Raw genomic sequence first — 19,844 nt, 5'->3', positions numbered from 1 at the left:
ATGGGATCTTCAAACAGACACAAGAAGCAGAAGCAAAAGGATTTTGCAAAACGAAAGCTTAAGGTGGGAAAGCTTGCCCCTAGAAGAGCAAACCAGACAGATGCCTCATTTAAAGTTCGGAGCATTAGTCTTAACCAACGAAAGACCTTATCATCAAATGAAACCGATGATGAGGCATTTAAGAAGAAACTGTCGATTCTAAAGAAACCTACGACCAATTTGAACTCACGAAAGGCCATTATGTCTGAAATTTTGCATGATATGTCTACTCAGCGTGATGGCCTGTCTGGTCACATGGATGAAATTCTCAAGGTTTCAGCTCTTTTAATAATTGATAGATCACGTACTATGAGAGAGATGAATCTTGATCTTTGGAGTAAGCTTATAGAACTGGGTGAAACAGATGGCTTCGTTCTTCATCTCAATACATTTCTTCTTTTTGTTAATTCAGCAATGACGCATTTGGTGCCGGCCATACGTAAGGATAGCATAAAATATCTTAACTGCCTTTTATCAGACGAGCGTATCTCACCATTCGTCGTTAAATCCAGCTGGTTTAAGTTGCTTCGAAACTTTATGATCCTCATGAACTGGACCAGCAGAGCAGACGACTCTGGAAAAGGCAAGACTATTGTCGTTCGAGAAAGTTCTTCCGAATTGATGTCAAAGAATCTTTCCAAGAGTCGAGTTGAAGAAATCACAGTTCTTGCTCGAATGATCAGGCTCGGATGCCTAAATCCTGTTGGCAAAGACGGAAAACCAAAGGAGGAATCATCGCTTCAAATACATCCGTTTACATCTTTGTATATGCTTCCCGAAGAACCGAATCCATACTCTGCCTTGAAGCTTTTCACAGAAATACACTTCAGCAGTAATCTTTCAGCCTTCAGTGGGACATCTGCCAATAAATCTGGCGGTATTGATTACGAAGAGCTCTCCACAGAAGACCGTGAAAATAGAATTAAGATGCTATGTGAAGTGTTTGGAGACGGTTTAGAAGAGGGACTCAAAGAGTTATCTAAAGAAGACAACAGGGTGCTAGCAGGTAAGTCAAAAGCTTTGTTAGGTGATTACCAGTCTATAAAAAAGGAGTATCTTCTTGCCGAAAGCGATTAGCAGCCGGGTTCCGACTTCTGTGTACATTAGACATCAAAAATAATATATCTATATAGGCAGACTACCTCTGCAACTCGTTTATATCGTCTCTGGTGGACAGTAGTTTGTATCTTCTTCTTCTTCTTTTTCTTCTTCCCTCTCCTTATTACTGATCTTATGAGAAGAAGACTCTTCTGGATCAGCATCATCTTTATTTTTTGCTTTTCCATCTGCCGAATCACTAAATTGATCTTTTGTGCTTGTCTGATTGTTATGCTTATCATCTGGTTTTTCATCCACATCACCGCTACCTAAATTAGCCACCTCTATGCCGGGCTTTTGTGCAGAAGGCGCGGCACCAATACTGACCCCAGTATTTGTTCTTGTACTTGATTCTTCTGGAGGCTCATTGTCTGATGAGTCGCTTCCAGATGTATAATTCCCCAAAAGATCTGAACTAAATCCATTATTCAAATTCGAATGTTGTTCTAGAGCTTGCTCTGGTGCAGCATTCACCTCCACTTGATTTAGTGTCTTTAATTCCAGTCCATCTTTTTTGATATCATCTGACTCACATATGTACACAGTCGGAAATTCTATAAATTGCATCCCAGCTAAGCTTTCTCCTATTGATTTATCAGTACTGATTTCTATTAGAGTTCCCCTCCGATCAAAAGGGTTGACAAAGCAGTGAATATCACCATTCAAACACTTTGGCTGAGTTTTCTTGCTATCTTCTTCATTGTCATTGCTATCATTATGTTTATCTTCCTGCGTGCTGACATCATTATGTAATATTTTCTTTTCAAGCCACTTATAGGGAAGTATTTCGCCCAAATTAGCAGAGTCATTATTCTTAAATGTGACGATTCTATCCAGCTGTTTCATTGTATTATCAATCAAAATCCACTCGATTGTCCAAAAGAACTTATTCATCTGCTGATCAAAGTATGATCGATTAAGCCTCTGCCTGGACATTCCAATCGGCTGTCTTTTAATTACGATTCCGTTCCTAACAGTCCTATTCCTATCATCTGTAAAATCATAGCGCTCCGTGACTCTTCTCTTGTTTCTCCTCCAGTCGAATTGCCTTCTGTTGTTTCTTTTATGTGTTTTTACGATAATGTTGTCTGCAAGGTCTTCTTCACTGACTTTTAAGTTTCTATCCATTTTCATCAAAAAATTGTAATCCCTTTGAACAGAGAGGTTCGTGATCTGTCCCTTCGGAGCGTACCTTGTTTTATTTAATGTGACATCGCTTTTCCCTGTACAGTTCATCTGTAACTTGTGCCTCTTAAAGCAGTTCAATGAGCACGTTCTAGTTCCACAACTAGGACACATGTATTTTGATTTATTTACATGGCACACAGAGCAATCTTGTTCTTTCTCTTCGCTTCCAACATTCCCCTCCATAGTTCCGGTTCTTTTGTTTGTTGAAGTTAGCTATGAAGTTCCTTTAGTAATCCAGGTTTAGAAGATTTGATTTATTGAGCCGAAATTTTTCATCATAGAAAATGTTTTTTACTGACTTAGACACTGAATTGGGAAACTTTTGGTGAACAAATAGACAAAATATTTTAAGGACTGTGGTAACTTTTTTCAAGCCGATGTTACTCAAAGTAATACCTAGATATTCCTAAATATTTACTTGTTGTGTTCAAATTAAAGTAAGAAAATTACATAGTTTGCATTTAAGTGTCAGTTATTGCAAAAAATCATATCAAAATATATGAAATTCAGACAATTATTCTTTTAATGTTATAATTTGGCATCGCCAGAGAAAGTAGTAGTTATCACATTAATTGGCTTGTGTATCTCCGATTATTTTAGTAATTTTTTATTAATTAGCTTATATTATCCTATGGTGTGCTATTCGGTATTCATTTAAATATAAATTATTGTATATTGTTAAACAAGTTTCTGAGTATTTCGAGATTTATCCGCACTACAGCCAAATCTTCAAACTTTGAATGAGCAAACTATGCTTTTATTAAAGTACTAACACCTAATTTGCACCTGTTTAAATGAATAAAAATGTGATGAGTTGTGTGAAACATTAAGAATTATCAAAGAATCATGCGGGAACGGAAACTGCACCATTAATGGTTTGACCATTAAAAACCAGATAGACCAAAATAACCGAACAAACATACTTGGCTATAAGAATTTGTCAAAACAATGAAGCTCTCCAATAATGGAGTTCAAGTAAAGAAAGATGGTATTGTTATACCACCTGATTAATAGGAGAACTACATCTATATAAAGTGAAGATATTCCCTTTTGTATATCATTACACATACTCTTTATTCCATACTACAATAAAAATCGAAATACTATATAAATCTGGCAACACTAACTTTAACAGGATTAATACTAAATAACAATAGTCCAAGTACATATGCATACCATTTTTAAAACGGAAATTTCAAAAACAGTTGAGTAAAACAAGAAAGCCCCAATAAAACGAAATTTGGGGAGTACGACAAAACAAAGCGTCGTAATACAACAAATTAAAAAGTAACTCCCTAAAAGCAAAGCGCTCTATTTGTAGAATCTATAAGAAAACCTAAAAAACAAATTCAATGGTATAGTAGTAAAGAAGGTGAATTCTAACAGAATTTAATAATAACACGGAATTTATAAGAAAGAGAAAGTAACTGGAAAGATTTAACGAAGACGGTATATACGACCATTTTTGGCAGACCTTTTCTGGTCTCCATTTGCCTTGAAATCATAGTTGATTTCAATGTCAAGATCCCTATTGTTATGCTTATTTGGTTTGCACGAAAGAGAGCCACTGATAATATCACCCTTGTCAAGCTCCAGAACATCATCGAAGTAGAACAAAGTCTGCTTCCAATGCGTGTAGGAGGCATGCGGACCCGTGGAAAATCTAACAACGTTCTTTGGGGAGTCAGAAGGAAAGACAATGTCAAACCATGCTAATAATCCGTGAGCCATATCTCTTCTATTTGCTCTAACCTGGAAGTTCCGCTTGAAAGAAAGTTGCGACTTCTTGACATGGTTCAAGTCAAACTCTATAAGCTTGTGGTGTGTCGAGACAACCGATCTATTGTTGACTGTGTCCACCAGGGGATCTTCCATTGCAATTTCAACGAAGGGCGAGTAGTCAAAGCCATAAAGACGATCCTTGCACTCCCAGAAATGTATTTTATCATCCTTGTACTCACCATCCTCAACCAAAGCAACGTGAATAGAGGCCTTATCAGGGAAGATCAAGCCTCCTTCCTTGAGAAAGTGGTCTCTGGCGTATAAAACGGTGTCCAGCATGGATTCGTAAAGTAGGAAGTAACCCATCCACTCACTGATGATAATGTCAACTTTTCCACAAGGGAGCTCCATGTCCTCTAATTTTCCTCTCAAGAGAGTGATCTTGCCAGAAAACCCATTCAAGTCAACAATTTTCTTGGCCATCTCGATAATACTGGACATATCAACAGCATAAACGTGCTTAGCACCAGCCTGTGCAGCAAACATGGAAAGAATACCTGTTCCACATCCCACATCCAAGACAGTCTTGCCCTTGAAAAGATGTCTATTGCGCATAATCGCATTTTTGTACGACAGAGTTCTGACTCTGTCCTTGAGCATCTCTTCGTGAATACTGAAGTGATCATATGATCCAAAATAATGCTGCTCCCAGTAGGGCAGCTTGCTTGGGTCTGTAACACTTTCCAAAGTCTCGGCGGGCATGACTGCTGCGAACACGGTTTCTGTTAGAAAACTATTGTTGGTGAATTCTATATCGACTGCGACACAGAAAATCACTGGGGAAAAGAAGAAGGCCGAGTAAATTTTGTAAGAATGTGTGTAGTTATGTACCGCATCAAGATGTTGGCTGAAGAATTTTCACCGTTTTGATTTCTCACTTTTTTTATTTTTTATTTTTATTGAGCGCCTGGCTTTTTATTATATTTTTTCTTTCTCCTTGAGAGACCGGGTCGATAGACGCGGAATGCTGGGAACCTTACAGATTTCTTCTCCTTTCTCCTCATTCCATAATATTACAGATCAGTAACAAACCTGATGCGGGCACGTCCTTTCACACATGCCCATACCTTGATGCAAGCTCGTACTTTTGTGCCACCATAATACATTATAAATCTTGAATTGCATAAGCAGGTGTATTTGTTTCAGTCTTAACCGGTTCAGTAGTGCTTGGCAAGTCTACACAAGACATTATTTCTCATCCCAGGGTTATCTGAATGTGCCAAGCAAAAGAACACTGACCAAAACATAGAAACCGTTCCAAAAAACATATGGGGACCTCAGCCGATAGATCTTTTGACAATGGAGTGCCGTATTCGGGATTGACGAGGCCAAGAATGGGTCATTCTAGAAACATCTCGACGCCAAACTTACATTTCAGTGGATTTCGATCTGGCAAGAGACAGACTTGGAATGAGCTAAACAAGACAAGTTCATCTGATGCATTGACCGCGGCATCATTGGCGGCAAGAGTATGCGCTGCAAAATCTGAGGAGACTCGGCAAAGTGTTCAACATGATCGTAGAGGAGAAAACAGCTCGTATAGATACGGGCAGACTGTCCGAAGAGCCTATATTACTGCAAGCAAGCAACATGAGTATCAGAATGAGTCTGTGGGTTCGTCAGAAATGCTACAGACCCTTTGGGATCTTCCGCCGGATAAGGAAAACCTTTGCAGACCTACAATAAAGTGCGAAAGTGCCGTGGAAGCAGACTCAACAGACAGTTCTGATTTTAATGATGAAATCCCTGTTGATGACGAAGAATTGGGCAGCCAGATGGAGATGCTTGCTATATCATCGGATGAATTGGCGCACGATAGTCAAAGTAGGTCCGGGTCAAGCATAATAGAGCCGGAAAGTGGCCGGAGGGGTTCAAGTACAAATTTGAGATCCAGAAGAAAGCCACCTCCAGTTGACTCTACAGAGACGATTAACGATATAGGGAGGGCCGACAACTTGATCGAGGCCCAGAGAAAACCGTTACTGACACTAAGGGGAACGGAGAAGCTGCTATCACCGTCTCCTTACGAGTATGGCAAGCACAACATTTCATCGCAGCAACTTTTGACTGGCTCGGATGAGGACAGCGACGAGGAATCGGACGTGGGTTCGAAGATGGATGTCCCCAACTATACTATAGTCTCCGGCATGATCCTAGAGGATCCGGTCTACAAGCGACACCATCACCACCATCATTATTACCACACACAGGGGCTTTCCAGGATGCTTGGTTTCCAGAAAGGCGACTCGCAAGAAAATTTAAGTTATGACAGCGGAAGAAGTTCACCGGAAAGAAGAGAGTCGAGTGTGATTTCCATTGATAGCGGCCAACAACCGTCTGACGGCAGTAAAGAGAGTCCACTTGTATTCCGTACAACATTACGAGACAGCAAAAAACAAAGCAAGAGGCACAGAAAAAGCCATCTAAAGGAATTTGATGAGCGTAAGCCCTGGAAGCATCACAAGGCATCGAGCTACGTGACTGAGGAGGAGAAGGAGTCGTATGACATGGTATGGAAAGCAAATAAGAACGCATATTTAAAAGAATACGAAAAGCTAAGAGAAACGAGGCAGACAGGAGAGGATCGGTGTATTCCGGATTTCTCGAAGTACCTCCCGAAAGACCGCATTGTAGGTATTGTGGTCCGCGAGATTTGGCGGAGATCAAGGCTCAGTGACGAGATGTTGGCGCAGATTTGGAACATGATTATGGCTCACCGGAGTAAAGTGCTCACAGCAAGGTTCGAACCCGGAATAACGGAGAGCGATACAAGCGACGCGTCGACATTCGACGACGGGACGCTCACCGAGACTGAGTTTCTCGTAGGAATGTGGATGGTGGATCAGTGTCTTTATGGCAGGAAGCTTCCAAAGGAGATCGAGCTGAGCGTTTGGGACAGCGTGGAGTCTACAGGGGCGTTTGATGCCAGGCGGTTGAAGCACCACATGAGGAAGAAGATGCTGAGCAAAGTGGTGGGGAAGATATAGTAAGGTAGTATTTTATTTAATAGAGATGAATGGAAGCAGTAACAGGAAAAAGAAGAAAAAAAAGAGACCACATGGGGGGGGGGGGGGAAATGATACGAGAAGAACCAACGGCAGGCAGTGCAAGCACATCAAGCGAGTGCACCCATTGGGTCGTAGTATGGAAGAACTTTGTAGTCCTTGCTCTTCCAGAAATCGACGAGTTTCTTGTCGGCGTATTTGGCACTTGTGACAATCTGGAAAACGTACTCGTTGAACCAGCGGTCACTCATCACAAAATAGCCCTTATGTGGGCCGTATTCACCCCAGGAATTCTCAACTCTCCACCGGATTGGCTTTCCATCAACAAGATGGACACCTGTCAAGACCATGGCATGGGTCATCTGGGAGGAGCCGGTGAGCAACCTCTGCTTCTTGGACAAGTTCATGTCTGTTCCAAAACCAAGCTTGTAGTCCCAAGACTTGGTGTCCAAAAGACCGATCGATGTATCTTCAAATTTTCCAACGTCTGAACCGAAGAAGACAGGATGATTGTCCTGCAACATGGCGATTGCTGCCTGCTTCAAGTTCGAAATGGACGTGTTGACGTACTCGATGGGTTTTCCACCCTCGATATTGCCCAACTTGTCCACAGTGTACAAACCCTCGACATTTCTTGGGTCGTTGATCAACGAGAAGTACTCGTCGGCTTTAAAGCCCAAAACATCCGTGTAGAATCCCACCGGAGTGGTGTTGATGCGGCCGTAATTCCCGTCCTTATCCTTGTACTCCCAGACAAACTTCTCGTCTGGCTTAGGAGGAACACCAAGCGTGAGTGCAAGAATGTTGTATATCTGCTGCAACATCGACTTCTTGGCGGCGGCGATCGACGCAGCTAGTCCCTCCTCTCCATCCTCGAACTTCTCGCTCTCATCGCGCTTCAGCTTTCTCAAGATTAGTGCATACTCGCGCAATTTCTCACTCACCAAGTAATTTAGAGGGCTGGAATTCAATGACGATGCAGAGTCGTTGTATGCCGTCTTAGGCACAAGTCCGTACCTGGAGACAAGGTTCACGACCATGTCCCATTGACCGCCATCGTTCTCTGGCATCTGGAGAAGAAACTGGACCAAACGAGAGTCAATATCCTCATCGGACGACTCAAGGATCCTGTTCAAGAACCAGTTGCACTTTTCCAACTTGTCATAAAAGAAGAGGTAGTTCTGTGAGAATTCGAACTCCTCCAGGTTGAACTTGGCCTTGATAAACTCCTTGAACACATTTGTTGAGGCAAACAACCAACATCTTCCCGAAGACTTCTGGTTCGTGATTGGCTTTCCTTCGTACTTAACAGTCACATTAAACAAGTCCTGGTTGCTTTTGTTCATCTTGGCAGTTTTCGAGATGATCTTTCTGATGTCGTTTCCCGTGAAGCAGTTGAGGGCAAGCTTGTTCTTTGGGTCTGACAACAATTCCTCATTCCACTCATTCAATGTATCAACTGAGATTGGATCGCTGGATGATTCAGAGCCAGCACTGCCCGAAAACCCCTCTTCATCCGAAGCATCAACAGGATTTTCATTCAAGAGCATGTTCTGCAATTTGAGGACGAGTTCATCATCTTCTTTTCCGTTGGATGCAGTTGCCCTAGAGCAGTAAGTATAGGAAGGGTCTGCAGGTTTCGAGGTGTTATTGCCCATAATTGATGTGCGATAAGGTAAATAATGAATAGAGTTAATGTATTTGTGTGATGTAAAGAAAGCAAATTTATTCAAAAGATAAGGTAAGTGTGGAGGAGAAAGGAAGTGTATGGAGATTAGGAAAAGCGGGTGCAGATAAATACAGAAAAGACGATAATTAGATTTATAACCGATAAGAAAAAAGGGGGAAAATGACGGAAAAAAATAAAGCCACCACCACCATGCTGGATTATGAGGGAAAAAGATCGGAAGTATTTTTTTTTACTATCGTGTTAGTGGGGAAGAAACGCATTGGCGGAAAGTGGACGGGTTGCCGGCCCTAGGCATGTACCGATTAGGAAGGCGGCTGGGTCCGATAAGGCGGGGTGGAGGAAAAAAGCTGCCGCGGTAGCAAGTGGAGTAGAGCTGGTAGGGAAGGAATAAAAATTATTATTAGACGGCATAAATTTAATTAAAGCTTGTACTACTTTACCAGTAACATTCGTTATATGAATATCGTGGGTGCAGATGGAGTTCGTTTAGGTAAGGCTATGATGACGATATTTTAACCAATGATAATTTTGAATATGGCAACTTTCTTTTAATGTGGTGTTTTCTTTTAACATGGCATTACTTATAACATGGCATTACTTTTAATATGACATTTCTTTTAACAAGACATCTCTTTTAACCTTGTATTTTCTTTTAACATGCTTTTTGTGCTTGTAACATTTTGAAATAGATGTCTGAAACCATGCATTTGGAAGTAACGTCAACAGCTTAAGCCACAGCCTGACATCCACGCCTCGCGACTCACAGGGTCGATCGACGAGAATACATAACAGGCCAGAATTATTTCTGGAAAGTGAAAAAGCGGGAGAAGAATTGCGGAGGGAAAAACGAGAATAAAACTGAAAGAAAAAAGATCTTCCAACCCACCCACGTAGATAAAGTATGCTTTTCACTATTTCATTATTTTCCGAGCAAATAACCATTTGTCTGCATTGAACTATCAAAATTAGAGTAGGAGAAAATGTTTAACGCACTCACAAAGCTGTCCAGATGCGGACGTATAACCAGCATCTATGCGAAGAGACTTGCCAAACCTGGAATGGGAAGACGGCACATTTCCCAAGTTGGATATGTCCAGGGTCCATTCAAAGGCACACTTCAGGTTGCAGATGAGAGTGACACAGTTGAAAAGATGAGCACTGTGCTTCACAAGCTCAAGGAGATAAACAAAAACTCGGATTTGGACATGCCGTTTATTCCAAAGAGCAGGAAAACAAAGGTCAGAGAATCATTCGGTAGATATCAGGGAACTGATATACAGAGTCCAGAGATGGAGAATGCTGAAACGATGCGTATTATGGAGAAGATCGTGAACACGTTTATTGATTATGCGAACAGCCCAGAGAACGATTTTTCAAACCAACCAGACTTTGTGGATGACTTTTTTTTCAAGTCAAGAGCTCCACCATCGACACTTGGAAGGGAGATGTTTGAAATTCCAATTTCTCCGGAAGTTGGAGATGTTAATGAGGAGGCCATCTCGAGGATAGAGGCATACATTAACATGATTTGCCGCGGTACTGCACATGGAAACGCAAGTCATGAAATTGTGAAGAGGGTCGAGTCGTATTTGGCCAGAGATGACATAGCAAAGCAAATATCGAGGGAGACATTGAATACTTACCTTTTGCACTTGCGCCGTGAGGGAGACTTTGTCAGTATCAGGCATTTCATCAACACAGTTGGGAAAAACACGGTTTTGGCAAAAGACATCTTGCCCTACAACTACTTTTTCTTCACGTTGAGCACGAACCGCCGCGTCAAGAGGCTCTCAACTGTGGAGATGACGCTTGATGCGACTTTGTCGTTTATCTCGAAGCATATTCCGGTGAAATTTTCCACCTGGCAGTGCATTTATCAACTTGTTGGCTATGCACCAGGCCGCAAGTTGTTGGATGTGATGTTGGAGAACAAGTTCCCACTGCAAAAGATGTTCTACAAGATTATGGGCAACAACAAGTACCTATACGAGACATGTGACGACTTTTTGGACTTCATCGATGAGAACAAAGATGTGTTTGGGGAACTTAACCATGATCAATACATGCAGACCTACACATTTTATGGTGAGATGGACCAGGCAGAAAGGCTATTCAAGGAATGTGTCAGGGACAGATCGTTTGACATATCACAGCTCAAGACTCTCGTCAACAGGTTTTGCTACGAAAACGAGATTCACAATGCGATAGCCATCATCCAGCTTTCCAGTTGGTTGAACCTTGATTTGAGCCAGGGAATTAGAAAGGAGCTTTACAAGAAGATGCTATTGAGCTATGTGAAAAACTGCAACTACGATTCTCGAACCAAGAGTGAGAAGGAGTTCCTAGTGCTATTTTTCAGGTATTTATTGCAAAGATCTCACAAGAACAACTCTGTTCGTGCGATCATCAACGAGTACACCAGTCCTAAATTTTGGTATGCAGTTTCAAGATATGCTGCCAACAACGATAATCAGATGGAGATTGACAAGACATTTGCAAGGGAGATCAATTATACGTTAAAATGGACAGAGGACGGCATTTCGTTTAGATTAGAGAACAACAAAGAACCTTTTCAGAAGTTGGTCAGGACTTTTATTTATCCTGAATTGGCCAAGGCAAGCAATAGTGGGGAGGAATCCAAAGGAGAAGAAATAGATGCTAAGGATGACACTAAAGGAGAAGAAACAGATGCTAAGGATGACACTAAAGGAGAAGAAATAGATGCTAAGGATGGTACTAAAGAAGAAGTGAAGGATGATACTAAAGAAGAAGTGAAGAATGATACTAAAGAAGAAGTGAAGGATGATACTAAAGAAGAAGTGAAGGATGCTTAAGAAGAACTAAAGAAAAATTCCATTGCCTAACCATGTATGAACGCTCCGCTTTTCTTTTCATCTATTACTGGGATTTATGAAGATTAGATATTTAAATGTTTAGGGCGTGATCTATATTCTTTTTTTTTTGTTGGTATGGAGAGATAGATAGATAGAGATACTCGAGGGAAAAAAGACGGGGAAAATTTTTTCAGGTATTTCTTTTTTCAGAAATTGTTTTTTCTATCCTAGCTTTCAGCTCCGGCATAGGACTATAACCTGTATATATAACATAAGTATTGAGATAAATAAGAAGCACGTATATTTGAATACAACAGTGATGTCAGGAATAATCTCGAGTTTGTTTTGGGGAGGAAGCAAGGGAAAGAAAGCAGAGAATGGAAAGTCACTGGGAGGATTGTTTGGAAAGTCTTCCAAGCTCAATAAGCAGGATATTCAGAAGAAAGAGAATAAAAGGCATGTGATACACGTTGATAGAAAGCTGGAGGAGCAGAAAGAAGAGGAGAAGGAGCATCTGGAGGAACAAAAGTTGAGAGAGCTACAAGAGGCAGAAAAGAGGGAGAGGAAGAAGAGTCGTAAAGAGAAAGCAAAGATGAAGCAGGAGAATGAGGAGAAAAAGGAAGATGAGGAGGATCCTGATTTGGAAGCGAGGTATTTTGCAAAGTTAGAGAAGAACGAGAGTAAGGAAGAAGATGAGGAAGAAGAGGAGAAAGAAGAGGAAGAGGAGGAAGACAAGGAAGAGGTGAAAGACAAAGAAGAAGTTAAAGGAGCAAAAGATGAAGCATCAAGGACGGAACAGGAAAAGGAAAATGGACAAGAGACAAAACCAGCTCCAGAGGCGAAAAACATCATTATGAAAACGGAGGAGATGAAAAAGGCAGAAAGAACAATATTTGTTGGTAATGTTCCAAGTGCTGCAATGAAGAACAAACAAAGCATCAAGAAATTCAAGCGGGTGTTTACAGACTATGTGAAGGGGGACCCAAACATAGAGAGACAGCCAATCCAATCGCTCAGATTCAGATCTTTGCACACGGAGACAGGAGCTTCTAGAAAAGCAGCATACATTACGAAAAAAGTGGACGAGAATGCAGTTGTGAACAGTTACATTGTGTTCAAAAACGAGGAGGACTCTTTGAAGGCCATCGAGTTGAACGGCGTCATTTTCATGGATCACCATCTTAGAATTGATCATCTTACACATCCCCGCAAGCAGGAGAACAAGCTCTGTGTGTTTGTTGGAAATCTTGGCTTTGAGGAAAATGAGGAATCGCTATGGAAGTTTTTCAGCGAGAAACTGGAGGAGTCAGAGGACAAGGAGGAAGACTCAGTCTCAGATAGTGTTGTGACCAATGTTAGAATTGTGAGAGACACGAAAACAAACTTTGGAAAGGGCTTTGCAATCGTTCAGTTTAAGGATGTGAATTATGTTGAAAAGGCTCTTTTGCTAAATGGCCAAAAGCTGACGGGCGGTGAAAAGCCACGGAAATTGAGAATTGCACGCTGCAAATCGATCAAAAAGACCATGAAGCAGGGAGAAAAGCGCAAGAAGAGAGCACGTGACCACTTTGACAGTAATCTTACACAAAAACAGAGAAGCGTGATAGGCAGGGCACACAATGTGTTAGGAAAAAGAGACAGAAGCGAGGTTGGAATGCCGGTTGTTGAAGGTGAGCGTGCTCAGGAGGGTGTACCAATTAGAGGATTGACTAAAGGGAGGGGAGGGAAAAAGAGGGGTAAGGATGGGAAGAAGTTGAGGTGGTCGAAAAGACGGAAGAGAGCATAAATGAGGGATTGTGGGCATATTTGAGTAGATAGTATGCAATGAGTAGAGTTAATAGATGCATTCCAGCGATAGGAGTTAGTAGGTACTAAGAAAGAAGAAGGTAGTAGGAGTTAGGGAATAGAAAATAGGTACTAGGAGGCAGGAAATAGAAAATAGGTGGTAAGGGCCAGAAAATGGAAAATAAGTAGTGAAAAGAGGTGAAAATACAGACTTAGCGTGGTTTAGCAGGTAGCATAAAGTGTGTATTCAATACATTTGATATTACATCAACACTTGGAAACAAAAAACAAATACAAAATAAACACTTGAAGCACACTCAGTTGGTCTTGTCCTTTCTGGAAAATGCCGACAGCACATTGCTGGAAAGATCACTGAGTTGCCCTTTGAGAGCATCGACCTGGTCCTGGATTCTGGAAAGTTCGACAGCCTGTGCATAGACGGATCCTGCGTTATGATTGGGCTTGATAGTGCCCAAGTAAACGCCGTTGGACCCGATAACGGAAAAAGAGCCATCTGAGAGTTTCGAGAGCTCTAGGGAGTTGCCTAAAGAGGAAATTCTAACGGAAGGCACAGAAACAGACTGCGAAACGAGCGGGTGCACCTGGAGGCCCGACGCGTCGGTATGGGACTGCGAGCAGGCAGACGAGTCGATTGTCGCGTCGTCATCGTCCGAGGAGTCGTCGCGTCGGACTCTCGAGGAGACGGTGGCCGGAGAATTTTTCAAGTGCGACGAATCAAGAATCGTGTCGGTCGTATTGGGGACGGCAGAAGCATAATAGGGATGCAATTGGAGCCCGGAGTCCGGCGGGTGACGGCGGGTGACCTTGGATGCAACCATTTCGAAAATACTGGAGGTCCAAGTTTTCACGCGGTGGATGCTGGAAACAGCATCGAGAGAGTTCAGGCTGATTGCGGCAAGGTCGGAATTAGGTGGGGCGGGGTGCCTGGCGGGCAAAGTGGACATAATTTCGCCAAATTGGTCCTCGATGATGAAATTTTTGCCGTCCTCATAGCCCCTGTATGGGGTTCTGAGCGTTCCGTCGGAGTCCAGGACAGGATGCAGGTCCTCGTCGGAGATGCAGTAGCGGGCAAGGAGCTGGCGGGTGCGGTCGATCGACGCGTCGCCGTTGAAGGAGGCGGCGAGCTGGCTCTGGCGGGACTGCTCGTGGGCGTGATCGAGCTTTGTGAAGGAGACGGCACGGACGTGTTTCGCAAAAGCCATGACTGCGGGGCTCGAACCGTGGACAATGATGCTTGTGACGATGAGGAAGCAGACGATTGGCCATATGACACGGATTATGTAGTAGAGCTCAGAACCCAGGGCAGTGTTCTCATCGGGCCAGCCGGAGACGGGTCCGTGGCCCGAGGGAATGTTCATGGAGCTTGCCTGGAGCTCGGAGATGGCCAAAATGGAGGCAAAGACGGCACCGACGCCGATCGGCCCGAAATGGCCGACGAAAACGGCCTCCTGCCAGCTTTTGATGTCCGGGCAGAAGGGAAGAATGACAAGTGCCTCGGGGATTCGGCGGAGAAAGATCACGGCGATGGCCAATAGGATCAGCCGCCAGATGTCGAGCCCCAAGGCACGGTCGTTGAACTGCTGCCAGGGGATGATGGCGCCCAAGTACACAAAGTAGGAGATGTTGAGGATCAGGTCGAGGACGGTCGACGCGTCGGAGTCGGCCGTGTTCACGGCGACCCATCCATCCCAGGCGAATGCACATCCTGCGGCGAATGACGCGAGCAAGTCGTCGGCCCCTAGAGTTGAGCAGAAGCCCGCACACATGACTGCGAGGATGAAGTAGAAGACCAACAAGCACTCGCGGTCGATAAAGCCGTGCTTGTGCGAGAATTGGGCTGCTTTGCGGCCCAAGTAGCCGATCGCCGTGCCGACAATCACTCCAAAGACACATTCGTACAGCACGGCCTTGCAGATGAAGTCCTTGGCGATCTCGGCACTGTTTCCGGCATGGAGAACGAGGTTGAGTGCGAGGTAGACGAAGGGGACTGCCATGCCGTCGTTGCAGGCGGATTCTGCACAGAGAAGATTACGGAGGTGGGCCGGGATCTTTCTGCCAAATTTTCCCTGGCCGACGACCGCCTGGGCCAACACGGGGTCTGTGGCTGTGATGGTGGCGCTGATGAGCAACCCGTAGGTGAATTTCATGTGTGGGAAGATGGCCCAGATGAAAAGTCCGATCACCAACCACCCCATGATCATGATTGGCACCATGAGCGAGATCACCGACCAGAAGTGGTGATACATGTATTTTTGCGGGAGCTCGACCCCGACCGTGAAGATATCGAGGCAGAGGAGGATCCGGCTGATCTCCAAAGTGAGAATTTTGTTGTTGTTCAGCCAGGAAAGCGGGTCGAACCACTTCAAGCAGTGCGGACCCATTATAAGACCATAAACGGCGGCCAGCACCGCCTCGCCCAAGTAGAGGTTCTCCTTAACTATGGACGAGCACACTGAGTAGAATGCCGCAAAAACTGAGAGCACGCAGTAGGCAACATGAGGCTTGCTAGGATTAAGTTGGCTCCAAACGGCCATGCCAGAGTGGGAGAGGAAATTGCAACTATGACAATTTGACGATGGCCCCACACTTGAATTCCAGGGTGGTCAGATCTGATCTATACGATGTTGTTCGAGTGAAACTTGGCGAAATGCGGCACTCAAAAACGCCCGGGGGGAGTTTTTCAAGACGTTTACTGCTAGGATTGAGTGATAGATACTGGGGAAGCTTGCCCATTTACGCATCTGCTTTGAAGAGATCGCGAAAAAAATTGTGTGAGGACCCCGGATATGAAAAAGTCAAAGAATAAAAAAAAAAGCTTAAAAAAAAAGAACGGTCAAAACAATGAAGCTCTCCAACAATAGAGTTCAAGTAAGGAAAGATGATATTGTTATATCATCTGATTAATACGAGAACCACATCTATATAAAGTGAAGATATTCCCTTTTGTATATCATTATACATACTCTTTACATACTACAATAGACATCGAAATACTATATAAATCTGGTAACACTAACTTTAACACGGCCAAGCCTCGAACTGGACCCTGCCGGCCACATGCAGACGCACAAACCAGCACAAATCGGCATCCAAAAAAATCCCGGCAGGAGAATGTGCAGGCTGGAGAAAATCAGAAATATTTCATACTAGATAAAATAAATTACTACATACTCCTCAAATATTCTCGGACACTTTCCAGATTGTCGATTGCCGAAATGTCTCTGTGGTGCATAGCTGCTCTCCATATTTTTAGTATAAACATGCAATGCGTGCAATGCAAATATTCAAGATCCTTGTTTTCATCTATTCAGAGTACATTTTCCCTCTTCTTTATTTATTCTATTCTTCCTATTCTTTTTATTCTTCCTATTCTTTTTATTCTTCCTATTCTTCCTATTCTTCCTATTCTTCCTATTCTTCCTATTCTTCCTATTCTTCCTATTCTCCCTATTCTTCCTATTCTTCCTATTCTTCCTATTCTTCCTATTCTCCCTATTCTTCCTATTCTTCCTATGCTTTCTATTTTGCTTATCCACCCACCAATTACTCCAACAGAGAAATGTACTTCAACCAAATAATGTGGCTCAACCGAGCATAGTGCATCTTTGCACATCAAATTGTACAATTTAAAACTTTAGAAATTCAAAATTCGGCCCCAGACACTTCAAAGGACTAAATGTGACTGTAAACGGCTTCTTGCACCATCGTGGCTGAACATTAAGCTTACACAGCCATAATCATTATAACATCCGTGCACCGTAAAGTATAAAAGTTTGGGTAATTGATGAACAATGGAGACAAGCCCGAGATAGCAGAAACAACAACAACAAAAAAAAAATCTCGCACTTCTATTATCGATAAAGTCAGGAGAAAAATATCCTGGTTGAACTGATAGCATACACTTTTTGCAATTATACATGGGTGATGTCTACAAAGTTGCAGCAAAGTGCACAGACAAGCAAAAAAAATGGGCACTAATAAAAGTGATGGACTCAGTACAGACAAAATAGAGCAAATGAATAAGCAGAATGGATATGATAATATAATACCGTCTTCAGATGTGGAGACCGAAAAATTGGATGATATGGACAATAAGGAGAGTAATTTAGAAGAATTATCGAGAGGAGGAGAGAACGAAGAACAGGAAAAGCCTAAAGAGCCTATAAATGATGACGGGAAGAGGGAAGAAAAACAGGAAAACAGCACTGAGGCAAAGAAAGAAGGAAAAAGCAAAGAGTCACATGAAATAGAAGAAGATTCAGATGAGGAGATGGAAGACGCAGATGAAGATGAGGCAGAGCCAGAAGTGGAAGGTGAGATGATGCATATGGATGAAGAGAAGAAGAAAGAAATGGAAATGGAGAACCAGGAAAAAGATCGAATAGCAGCAATGAATGAATTAAAAAATATCGAGATCGAGTTTGCGAAGTTGAAGGACAAGCTGTACGAAACACAATTGAAGAAACTAGAGTTTGAGCTCAAACTGTGCGAGTGGAATCGGCACCCCGATTTTTTGTACTTCATGAAGTTGATTGACGAGAATTTCAAAGGTCAAATAGAAAAATCCATAGAGCTTCAAAAAGACCGCCTAAAGTGTCTCGATAACCAGACAAAATCTTACAGAGTGCAGATACATCAACAGTTCATCAAGAACTGCGAGGATCTTAAGTACAGGAGAATAAGAGAAATAACATCCAAGTGGTACGAGATTAATAAGGAGAGGAGAGCTTTGGACACAGCCAGTATTCAGAGTCCCGAGTACTACCAATACAACAAACACGTGACGGCGGCGAATGTGAACAGCCCGGAGGTTTTAAATGGCCTTGTTCTGCAACGGAATGCTCTATATAGGGAAATAAGCCAGCTCAAAGGTATAGTGAAGTTCAAGGGCTCATTTCCAAGCTCTTTGAACAACATTACGGGGTGCAATGGTCCAGAGATGGAGGAAGATTTGGCTCGGATGGGAATTCTACATTGATAACGGCAGTAATTTTGCAAATGGGGCAAAAAGCTATATTAGGTAGCAGTTGGTGCCTTACGATACAGAGCGGACGATACAACTGGGGTACGGATGTAAATAGTAACTAGTGCACACATAAATTTTTTTTTTTTCAATTTTCCAGTTCTAATGTTTCCTCAACTATTCTTTCTGCACAGCCAGGCGAAGCTACGTAGCCACAGACTCAAAACTACACACAGTAAATATAATTAAACGCACTTTCTTGATGTACATACAAAGAAAAAGTATAAAAAAAAGTGCCAGCGTCACGAACACAAAAAGCAACCTTCACTCACGCATGAACACAGAGCATTAGTATATAAGTGAAATATCCAGTTTGTTCTCCTTTCTTTGCTTAGTACAACCTCAACTTAGAGTCAGTAGCGGCCTTACCGTGCTGGACAGGGTTGTAGGTTATAGAGAACTCTCCAAGGTAGTGACCAACCATCTCTGGCTTGATCTCAACAGTGTTGAAAACCTTTCCGTTGTAAATTCCAACAAGAGATCCGATCATCTCAGGAACAATGATCATGTTTCTCAAGTGGGTCTTGACAAGAACTGGCTTTCCAGTCTTGGCAGCAGCCAACTTAGCCTTTCTCATCTTCTTGATGAGTCCCATAGGCTTGGAGTCCAAACCTCTGGAGAACTTTCTTCTAATTCTGGCTCCGCAAAGCTTGGCGAAGTCCTCAGTGGACATCGACAACAACTTCTCCAACTCAACACCTTTGTATGAGAATGACTTGAAACTTCTCTTCTTACGAGCTGTATTAAAGGAATGAAATGTTAGTAATTCGCACTCAATGTATTATTTGTACCTTTGGGTATTTGCTGTTGAGTATGCCAATGCCATTCCTACATCAATATTTGTAAATTTCATTTCAATTTAACCTCTTCACATCTGTAATGTGCAAGATATGTTTTCAGTTTATCATTCCATCTTGATTGGTTTCCTCAACACTAAGCATAATAAATACTACCAATAGCATGTCAAGTTTGTCGCTTTCCAGGCAAAAGACACTTGTTCAAAGCATTCACACCTGGAAAAACAACACTCTTCACACCTTTCTGTTGTCCCAAAGCCTGTCTCACCCCTTTCCATATCCCTGTTCAATATATGATATATATGAAGCTTGATCTCATAACTGTCCTCTTCCTGCCAATTCATTCTACATTCGGTTGATAAATAATGCTATCCATCATCCCAAAGAGGCACAGCACTTGTGCCCTTGCAACTGCTATTCATTTCTTGTGCATGTGAACACAAACATCTGATTTATCATCCTAACCGTATCTAAATTGCAATAATAACCAATTTCATTAGACAGCAAAGCAAAACTCAACAATACCTTCAACCAAATCCTCTCTATACATACCCTCAACGGTAGACATTTTGTTATATGTGT

At 42.6% G+C, this 19,844-nt stretch overlaps 10 protein-coding genes across 10 annotated transcripts; 5 read left to right on the top strand and 5 right to left on the bottom strand.

The window, feature by feature from the left end:
* On the top strand, nt 1-1,116 carry BRETT_005156 (uncharacterized protein; the record flags this gene model as incomplete). The annotated part of the gene is made up of 1 exon (XM_041283639.1): nt 1-1,116. One exon carries the CDS (start codon nt 1-3, stop codon nt 1,114-1,116), a length of 1,116 nt encoding a protein of 371 aa, XP_041136991.1.
* Nucleotides 1,117-1,194: 78 nt separating this feature from the next.
* BRETT_005155 (uncharacterized protein) lies at nt 1,195-2,508 on the bottom strand (the record flags this gene model as incomplete). Its single annotated transcript, XM_041283638.1, has 1 exon — nt 1,195-2,508. One exon carries the CDS (start codon nt 2,506-2,508, stop codon nt 1,195-1,197), a length of 1,314 nt encoding a protein of 437 aa, XP_041136990.1.
* A 1,254-nt stretch (nt 2,509-3,762) lies between these two features.
* Nucleotides 3,763-4,809, bottom strand: HMT1 (Nuclear SAM-dependent mono-and asymmetric methyltransferase; the record flags this gene model as incomplete). The annotated part of the gene is made up of 1 exon (XM_041283637.1): nt 3,763-4,809. The coding sequence occupies one exon, from the start codon at nt 4,807-4,809 to the stop codon at nt 3,763-3,765; it is 1,047 nt and encodes a 348-aa protein (XP_041136989.1).
* A 566-nt stretch (nt 4,810-5,375) lies between these two features.
* Nucleotides 5,376-7,094, top strand: BRETT_005153 (uncharacterized protein; the record flags this gene model as incomplete). Its single annotated transcript, XM_041283636.1, has 1 exon — nt 5,376-7,094. One exon carries the CDS (start codon nt 5,376-5,378, stop codon nt 7,092-7,094), a length of 1,719 nt encoding a protein of 572 aa, XP_041136988.1.
* A 128-nt stretch (nt 7,095-7,222) lies between these two features.
* BRETT_005152 (uncharacterized protein) lies at nt 7,223-8,770 on the bottom strand (the record flags this gene model as incomplete). Its single annotated transcript, XM_041283635.1, has 1 exon — nt 7,223-8,770. The coding sequence occupies one exon, from the start codon at nt 8,768-8,770 to the stop codon at nt 7,223-7,225; it is 1,548 nt and encodes a 515-aa protein (XP_041136987.1).
* Nucleotides 8,771-9,782: 1,012 nt separating this feature from the next.
* On the top strand, nt 9,783-11,636 carry BRETT_005151 (uncharacterized protein; the record flags this gene model as incomplete). The annotated part of the gene is made up of 1 exon (XM_041283634.1): nt 9,783-11,636. One exon carries the CDS (start codon nt 9,783-9,785, stop codon nt 11,634-11,636), a length of 1,854 nt encoding a protein of 617 aa, XP_041136986.1.
* Nucleotides 11,637-11,955: 319 nt separating this feature from the next.
* Nucleotides 11,956-13,422, top strand: BRETT_005150 (uncharacterized protein; the record flags this gene model as incomplete). The annotated part of the gene is made up of 1 exon (XM_041283633.1): nt 11,956-13,422. One exon carries the CDS (start codon nt 11,956-11,958, stop codon nt 13,420-13,422), a length of 1,467 nt encoding a protein of 488 aa, XP_041136985.1.
* A 316-nt stretch (nt 13,423-13,738) lies between these two features.
* Nucleotides 13,739-15,976, bottom strand: BRETT_005149 (uncharacterized protein; the record flags this gene model as incomplete). The annotated part of the gene is made up of 1 exon (XM_041283632.1): nt 13,739-15,976. One exon carries the CDS (start codon nt 15,974-15,976, stop codon nt 13,739-13,741), a length of 2,238 nt encoding a protein of 745 aa, XP_041136984.1.
* A 1,433-nt stretch (nt 15,977-17,409) lies between these two features.
* On the top strand, nt 17,410-18,420 carry BRETT_005148 (uncharacterized protein; the record flags this gene model as incomplete). Its single annotated transcript, XM_041283631.1, has 1 exon — nt 17,410-18,420. The coding sequence occupies one exon, from the start codon at nt 17,410-17,412 to the stop codon at nt 18,418-18,420; it is 1,011 nt and encodes a 336-aa protein (XP_041136983.1).
* Nucleotides 18,421-18,796: 376 nt separating this feature from the next.
* On the bottom strand, nt 18,797-19,830 carry RPS15 (ribosomal protein S15; the record flags this gene model as incomplete). The annotated part of the gene is made up of 2 exons (XM_041283630.1): nt 18,797-19,203; nt 19,788-19,830. The coding sequence occupies 2 exons, from the start codon at nt 19,828-19,830 to the stop codon at nt 18,797-18,799; spliced, it is 450 nt and encodes a 149-aa protein (XP_041136982.1).
* Nucleotides 19,831-19,844: the final 14 nt, after the last annotated feature.

This window comes from Brettanomyces bruxellensis, chromosome 7 (genome assembly GCF_011074885.1).
Source record: "Brettanomyces bruxellensis chromosome 7, complete sequence".
NCBI lineage: Eukaryota > Fungi > Ascomycota > Pichiomycetes > Pichiales > Pichiaceae > Brettanomyces > Brettanomyces bruxellensis.
Note: the sequence above shows the minus strand (reverse complement) of the source record. Positions and strands in the feature narration are given on the sequence as shown.